The sequence below is a fragment of the Achroia grisella genome, unplaced genomic scaffold (genome assembly GCF_030625045.1).
Source record: "Achroia grisella isolate CSIRO2021 unplaced genomic scaffold, CSIRO_AGI_Agris_v1 utg474, whole genome shotgun sequence".
NCBI lineage: Eukaryota > Metazoa > Arthropoda > Insecta > Lepidoptera > Pyralidae > Achroia > Achroia grisella.
The window spans coordinates 2,094,858-2,104,353 of record NW_026712878.1 but is presented as its reverse complement, the minus strand read 5'-3'; the positions used below and the strand labels follow the sequence as shown (position 1 = coordinate 2,104,353).

Sequence of the window (9,496 nt, the reverse complement as noted above, 5' to 3'; positions counted from 1 at the left end):
AAAAAATACAGGTAGCTCTGTTGATCAACATTTTCAGCCGTATGTCCCATTATAGAGTGGGTGAGTGGGTGGGCCATAAAAGCTTTTCAACAGTACATTGTCCAGAGCTCATTGTTACTCTGTATTCACGAACCACAATACGCAAGCATTATAAGTATGGACGTAATTATTTCAACTTGCAACTTATACTCTTAATCTACTCAATAGATATCTCTCTGAGAATTATCGCATCCAAATTCTTTGTATTAAATTTACGCCCTTATTTACAGGTAAAAAATAATCTAGACTAAAAAAAATTAGGACCGATTTCATTCGAATTCGAATCGTTTTATCGTGAAAAGTAACAAATTTCTATCCAACCTTGTAAACATTCACGTTTTTAATATTAGAAGAGTTAATATAAAATATTAATATTAAACAGAGATTACCATAGTCAGGTCTTATTAGGTTTCCAAATCAAAAAGGTAAATTGGTACCCGTAGTACGATTTTAATCAAATCAAATCAAATCGACCTATTTCATACGTTTATTTGCCTATATATCTGTAATTTCTGAATAAAGAATATATAAATGCCAACTCCATATTCTAAATTCAATGACGTGATATTTTGTTGTAATAATTGGCCAATAAAGGATATAACAGAATAGTAGAGAGTGAACTCACTGCTCTTCTTGTATTTTGACTCACTGCTTGTCTCGATTAATACCTTTTAATTTTGCTATGAGCAGCAATTGTAATAGTTTATTATTTGAGACAAATAAAGATGATAATAATTATTATTATATTTATTATTAAATATTGTACCTAATTGTAACACTAAAATAATGGAATATTTTTTAATAAACGAATTTTAAATAATATAATATTTTACCTACACATTTTGTTAATATAAAACCTGCCTACCTATTATAATACTTCGATCACAATACTACAGCTAGTATGTTCATTGTCTACTTCTTCATTATCCCATAGAGTCGGCGTAATGTCTTTCTCTTCCATTCATCCCGGTTCGCAGTCATTTATTTAGTCTCTTTCATACCATATCATATTCCACATAGTACATCCATCTCTTTTTCGGCCTTCCTCTGCCCTTATAAGCATTCACATTAATATCTAACACTTTCATTAATAAATAACAATTTCATAATATTACAGCTAGTAAGTTGTTGCTATAAAAATCGGAAACTTGGAATTACGTGTTTTTCAGCGACAAAAAGTTGTATTGATATTAATCACGCACCCAATGAATGTATACAACCCAATCTATATACATAAGTTTTCAATAGACTTTATGTATATTCAGTACTAGCTGTACCCGCGACTTCGTCCGCGTGGAATTATATTTTATTTTTCTGTTGTATTGTTTTGTTGTGTTGTTAATGTTTCTAAAATAAATGTAGCCTAAGTTACTACTTATTACATTAGCTACCTGCCAGTACCAGTTAGTGTATGTACCGTATTTATATTCATATGCATGCAGTAAAAAAGTTTTATTTCAATATTACAAACAGACACTCCAATTTTATTTATATGTATAGATTAGTTATCTACTATAATTATTATCTGTTAGGTACAATTGAATTATCTGTTGTGTTGTCTCTATAATTTTATTAGTATATTTTATGGAATAACTGTAAAATAGTAAGTAAGGTTTCTTTATAAGGCTTTTATAGATAAAACACTTTTCACAATTGCATATTGTAAATAGATTACGCAATGCATTAAAGATAGCAGAGCCATGTAGTTTTGCACTAAACAAAGTTTGTAATATGAATACTAGAATACTTAAAACTATTGTCATTATAAACAAATATACATAAATGAATGTTTTACAACTATATATATCGCCATGCTCCTATTCGACCTATTCGCGTGAAGCATCTACCTGCACCTTGGCTAACTAAAGAAATTAAGGACATCCAGATCATTAAAAACAAGGCGAAATCTAAATTTAAATCCGACCCTGATAAATATCGGGACCAGTACATTAAAGCTAGAAATCACTGCAATAAGGTGTGTAGAGAGGCACAACGACGCCATATTCATAAATCTGTCGAGAATGGTAATCCGGCCAAAGTCTGGAAATTTCTCAAATCTCTAGGGGTTGGTAAAGATCGTAATCCCATCAGTAATTCTTTCAATGTCAACATAGACAACCTTAATAGGCACTTCTCATCTTCCTTTGTTATTAACAACAACATGAAAACAAATACGTTAAATCTCCTTTCAACTACTCCAACTCCTGATTATCCAAGTTTTAAGTTTAATCTAGTTACTAATTGTGATGTTGAGAAGAGCTTGTTATCAATCAACTCTGATGCCATGGGTACTGATGGTGTTGGTCGTACTATGGTCCATCTTATCCTCGATATTATCCTCCCTACAATCTCCACAATTTTTAACAACTCCCTATCCTCTAGTTTTTTCCCTTCCATCTGGAAAGATGCCCATATTATTCCTCTTCCTAAAATTAGTAAGCCGTCTTCTTTTTCCCATTACCGTCCCATCTCTATTCTTCCTTTCCTTTCTAAAGCTCTTGAACGACTTGTCCATGATCAACTTAGTAAATTCCTATCAAGAAATGACCTGTGAAATCCACTCCAATCAGGATTCAGACCTGGTCATAGTACGACCACTGCTTTAGTCAAAATAAGTGATGATATCCGGCACGGAATGGATAATTCGCAGTTAACAGTTCTTACATTACTGGACTTCAGTAATGCGTTTAATACTGTTGATATTGACATTCTGTTAGCACGCATGCGTTCAATCAACATATCTCCAATGGTAACTGACTGGTTTCGAACTTACCTGTTTGGGCGTCGGCAACGAGTACGTATTGACAATACCTTTTCATCGTGGTGTCATACTTCTGCCGGCGTTCCTCAGGGTGGCGTCTTATCTCCTCTTCTTTTTTCGTTATTCATTAATTCCATCACTACACAACTTCATTCCTCATACCACCTTTATGCAGATGATCTACAGATATATACACAAGCTACGTTAACTGACATTACAACCGCCATACAGACTATTGCTACAGACCTGGATGTAATTACCAATTGGTGCAAATCTTTCGGTTTGGCATTAAACCCGGCAAAAACCCAGATCATCATTATCGGCAGCCCACGCTACATAGCCAAAATAAAAACGAGTACGCTTCCGCGGATAGTGTTAGACGGTGTGTGTATAGAGTATAGCGACAGTGTCAAAAATCTCGGAATTCACTTTGACAAGACCTTGTCATGGTCAGTCCAGATGGCTGAGCTTAGTCGAAAGATTTTCATGGTCGCAGGCTCACTAAGAAGATTGGGTAATTTCTTGCCCGTCGACACCAAAATTTCGCTTGCACACTCCTTACTCCTTCCTGTCCTTGATTATGCCGACACCTGCTACCTAGACCTCACCGAAGTCCAATTAAATAAACTTGAGCGCCTTCAAAATATCTGTATAAGGTTTATATTTGGACTACGCAAATATGACCATGTTTCTCAGTATCGCTCAAAGCTCAAGTGGCTCCCTATACGTCTTCGCCGTGACTGGCATATCCTCTCTCTTCTTTACTCCATTCTTTTTAACCCTGTAACTCCCTACTATCTTAAAGAAAAATTTGTTTTTCTCGGTGAGTCCCAAAATCATGGCTTACGCAGTGCAACAAACCTATGCCTTAAAACTCCTTCCCATACTTCTTCTTTCTACACTAACTCATTCTCTGTGCGCGCCGTGCGACTGTGGAATTCACTACCATCCTCCATACGGAGTGCGCAATCACTAACCATTTTCAAGAACGCTGTGAAATCGCACTATCTCTCTCAGTAAATATTCTTTCTGCTGTCCTTTCTTTCTTATTACTAAATTGTCGCCTTCATAATTGCATATATGTTGCTGTGTACCTATACTCGTATATATTTGTATTATATTATTGTATATTTATTTTATAAGTTATGTATTTATATATTATGTAGAATGTATATGTTTATGATATGTATTATTTTATATATTAATATTATTAATGTTTCTACTCCATCATGCGCCATCCACCACCTTCTGTCTTTTCTCCTCTACCCAAAGGTTGTCTGGAAGAGATCGCATAAGCGATAAGACCGCCTTTTGTACCCATAATCTAAATATTGTTTTCGTTTGTATATATGTTTTTTTTTTTTTGTTATTATGGTACAATAAAGAGTAATAAATAAATAATAAATAAAAATATAGTTTCAGATGAGCTGGTCACAATCTGAGAATATTCTTGTGTACATAGATAAATTGCCCTGAATTAATGCAAAAAAAGGTAAAACAAAATCAAAGTCAAGTAATAAGAATCAATATTTATTCTCTATTTACAGGCTTCGAATGCATAACCATCGGAATGTGAAAAGATCGTAAACAATTTAAAGTAAAATTATTTTTAAGAATATAGATGAAATCTTGATGCATTAAAAAATTAAAAACACCCGATTCTTTCTTATTATTTGAGATGGTTGATCAGGTATTTTTTTACATATATTGTAGATATACGAGTACTCTTACAAATTCAATATAACGATTTCGTAATGTACAGATAGAGAAAATACCAAACATACCAAACACAGGTAAAACATTATTCTCCTTATGAAATAATGTATAAAGAATTACATCAATTAAAAAGGACTAATCGGTCAATCGATGCAGACGACATCACATGAAAAAGCCAGTATACCAGCAATTAAAACGGAGGCATTCCAGATCGCGTGACTGACTACCGTGCTGGCTTTCCACAAGCAAGATCACCAAGTCTCGAAAGTAATTTTTTTTCCACAAATTTTCCCCATTTAATAGTGCTATTTATGTATGCTGCCGACCGCGACGCATTGACTCGTTCGTTTTCATTAATCCTATGTTTATTTATCACTCGCACTGTTACATTCCATTCCTGTACTGGATGGGTGATGATATTGTTTCTAATACATTGATTTCTACCGAGATAGACTTTGAAAAATTAATCACCTAACAGACGTCAGAATTACTTATTATAGTTCAGCCGCCAAGCTGCTTTGGAAGCTGTGTTTCGGTTGAAGGATGGATAAGACAGTGAAATTGTAGAATATAGAAGCATAGCATCTTAGACCTCCGGAATGGCCAATCATAAGAGTTATTATGAGCATTACATAATAACGTCTGTGGCGCTACGTAGGCGGCGGTTACTACATACTATTAAGGATTTCAGTTGTATAAAAGAAAATTGCCAAAACAAAAAAAAAAATCAGTATTCATTTTTATCATCATCGTGAGTTTGCACAAGGTTGTTTCTGTATCTCTGAATCACTTCCCTTGCTAATGTCGGCTTATATGGTACACTAGCTTTTGCCCGCGGCTTCGCTTGCGTTAATTTATCCCCTTAGGGGTGGAATTTATCAAAATCCTTTCTTAGAGACTATATAGACGTTGAAAGCTCAATAATTACTTCATTAGGAACGATGAATTTCAAAATATCTTACTAATCTTCAAGTCCATTACTCTAGGCTGTGGGTTGATAAATCAGTTATATGTGAGTAAGTATTATAAAAATAAGGCGGAACATAGCAGTATGCGAACTGGTAGAATATAAAAGCTAATTAAAGGTGAATTTGTAAAAATTGCGTGCGATTTGCGCAAGGTCACGAACCTTGGTGACGCAATGTAAGTATATAGGCACTTTACTTTCCCTAAACGATGCCAGCATGGCGCAATTTAAGGAACGCACTTTTTTAAATTGCCTCAGTATACAGAGTATTACGCTTCTAGATGGTGTCCCGTTTTAAATTAAATATTAGATCAAATGACGACCTCGGTGGTCTAGCGGTCTAGCACAACGCTTTACGTCCGATGGTCGCGGGTTCGATTCCTCGCACGGCACAAACATTTGTATTCATGAGTATGATTGCTTGTATCGGTCTGGGTGTTTTCTATGTATATTATGTATGTATTTACGAAAAAAAAAAATCTATGTATTTGTATCAGTGTTAGTACCCATAACACAAGCTTTAGCTAGCTTAACTTGGGTCTAAATGGCACTGTGTGAATTGTCCTGAGATTATTATTATTATTATTATAATTTATATTATTTTATTCACAAATGTAATCTCTTTACTCAATTACATGTCAATAGTACTATAATTACAATTATATGTCAACAGATAATTATATCACAATTACAATATTAAGTGTTTAAAATAATAAATAAAACTATAAAGTATAACAATTAAATTATTAGAATATAAATTATGTACATTTATAACTGTTATATAAGATAGTACAGTCAACTATTGTTAAACTAAGCTGGATATATTTGAATCTAATGTGATAGTTCAAATTGTTACTCAGAGTTTTTTAGGGGAGATTTGAACACACGAACTTGTCTAATGTTATTATAATAATATAATTAAAATCTTCACAAGAATTTCCTCAATTAAACACGTAGATAGAAAATAAGTGGTCTATGGTGAATAGATATCTTCTGGGTAAGCGCGCTACATCCTAGGTCTTACCATCATTTACCATCAGATGAGGTAAGACCAAGCGCAAACTCAGTATTAATAAAAAAAAAAAAAGTTGACTGCCAAAGTATTCTCTAAAAAATTACAATGATTTTTTTAAAAAAAATTATCAAGTAATAAAACATTACGTATGTGACGTACCTGGTATTTCAGGCCGTATATCGTCCGATATGAGCTGTAACCATTTATGATCAGATGGCCAGTTAAACAATCGTAGTAGAATAATGTATTTCTAACAATGGATCCGATTCCATTTTGACAAAATGAACAGATCTTTTTTCCTTATTGAAAAATTGACAATAGATATTCCCCTTGTCCTCTTTCATGAAATCCTGAACATAATCGAATCAAATTTGCTACTCCAATTAGAATAAATTAATTTTTACGTTGACAGAAATGAGTAGACACTTATATTAAAAAAGAAATATTAAAATTAATTTAGAATTAGATTAAAAACAATATAGATGTCTTAGAAACAAATATAGATGTCTAAGACAGAAAGAAGAAACGAAGAAGAAGCACCATGATTTGTCGAACGAAGTTATTTTCTATGATATATCAAATAAATCAATTCCCGAGGTATGCTTTTTATTGGCTTCACTCACATTCCTTTGATAGCTCTGTGCGACTAAAATGTATTAACTAGTAAGGTTACAGAGGAAATTGTATTTCCAATGAGATAACAAATCAAAGTTAAACTAGTAGTGTACGCCATTATTAACAAATAAGAGGGATTTCAATTAATTCAAGGCAATTATGAAATAAGCTTCAGTTCTAATACTAATATTAGGTCCGAGTCTGCGTGCTATATATTAATTTACCTATTAAATTAGAATTACATTATAATAATAATAATTTATTCAAAGCAAAAGAAAATTATAGCAATAACATTATAATAATAACAAACAACTACATCTACACATATAAATAAAACATACTACATGCATATGAATGAATATGAATACGGTACATACACCAAAATATTTTTTTTTTAATTTTTGTCTGTCTGTCTGTCTGTTTATTCTAAAATTATGAATGTAAAAGGTTTATCCCATGTGAGAATGTTCTAATTTCCAAATAAAATTTGTGTTTAATTTTTGGTCAATAAGTACATTACTTAGAGTTAAATTAATTACAATTAAATTGGAGGGAAGGGGATTGGTAATACTGTGTACTGATGATGGACTATGGACTGTGGACTGATGATCCCATTACTAGCAACGTACCATGTCAGGTTGACCTCCACGCGGTTCCCCCTGGAAACCATCGTGATAAATTCTTGGTGAGGGGGGAAGGGGATTGTTAGTAACTAGTAACCCCCATTGCTAGAAATGTACCATGTCAGGTTGACCTCCACGCGGTTCCCCCTGGAAACCATCGTGATAAATTCTTGGTGAGGGGGGAAGGGGATTGTTAGTAACTAGTAACCCCCATTGCTAGAAATATACCATGTTAGGTCGACCTACACGTGGTTCCCCCTAGAAACTATTTGGATAAATTCCCGTTGAATTTATCACCATGGGCTAACTGACCTGCCTTCATGTTCATCCTATCATCCTCCACTGGTGCCCTGCCAGAGTAAACCGTTAGCGGAGGCGGGTGTATCATTCCATTAACATCCACTAAAAAAAACTTTACAACTAAATTACAAAATAGACTATTTAAGAAAAATTTATGTAAAAAGTTCAGAATACCTATTGAAAAACAATAGACGTAATGTAATATTGGAAAATTACAGAACAGTAAGTTTAAATTTAATTAAAAATCGGTTGTCATGGCAACGCCTTGTAATATCTTTATTGTATATATATTGTCCCTGATAACATATCATTCCATAAGTATAAGAATTTATAATACAACAAGCATTTTTTTAATTAAATCCATTATAAGCAATAAACGAAAATCTTTCCATATTATATATACATTATTATATATGTATACATTTTTTATATGCTCACAACAGGTAGAACTACTTTGCAACTATTTGAGACGAATTTGAACGAATGGTTTAGAAATAAATATTTTTTTTCGAGTATCATGTTTAAAATATAATGTCAAATTCAAACACTATTTAAAATACTTATTAATTGTTATATCTTACTACTACACAATCTGATTCAAAGAAAATTAATTATTTTTCTATCCACAAGATATACTATTGAATTTTTTTAATTTCCTCCTAATAAATTAAGTAAAATTCATAAATTTACTCAGTATTCACTTTTTTTTACAAGTATATGTTAACCTAAAATTGTCAATTGAAATAATTAAAGAATTGACTTACATAGGGGAGCAAAGGTAAATGTATATCACTCAAAGAAAGCAATTTCAAAACTATTCTATGTATTATATTAATTATATTATTGATATCAATATTTTAGGTGTTATTAAAATTAATAGATACAATATTAAAACTAATTAAATTTAATTCAACAAGATTGCATTTAAGATACGATTATGATTTACATCAATTCCAGTAACATTAATTCAGACGTTAAGTTGTGGAAAAATATCAAACATACAGAGAGACAGATACGTTTTAAGTTTCCAATATTAGAATTACCTTACGTTAACAAATTACTTACGTTTTTCGGATGACATAATATTTACAAAAATTTATATATTATTAACTAAATAAGTTAACAAAAGAAATAATAAGCTAGAAACTTTAAAACAACTTCTTATTGAGTTGCCAGCATTATTAGTTTTTTAAAACTTTAATATTTTAAGTCCGAAATCACTCTTCGAAGCAATTGTTCGTTAAGTCATAAAAATGAGAACACTTCTTTGGAAAACGAATGGGTGTCAAAGTTCAAGTTATACATTTGCTAGCAATGGACCACTAGTTCACATTATAATAATACCCATCTCCCTCAAAACCACTTGGTTATGACAACCATTTTGTTTTTATTCTATCTGTAAAGAATATTCGGATTTATGTAACACAGAAATCACTGTGTAGTACTTCTATCACGTGGTA

The 9,496-nt window shown here is 32.3% G+C and overlaps 1 protein-coding gene across 1 annotated transcript; it reads left to right on the top strand.

Moving 5' to 3' along the window:
- The first annotated feature begins 1,825 nt into the window (after positions 1-1,825).
- LOC131845444 (uncharacterized) lies at positions 1,826-2,593 on the top strand. Its single transcript, XM_059194508.1, has one exon. It carries the CDS (start codon positions 1,826-1,828, stop codon positions 2,591-2,593), a length of 768 nt encoding a protein of 255 aa, XP_059050491.1.
- Positions 2,594-9,496: the final 6,903 nt, after the last annotated feature.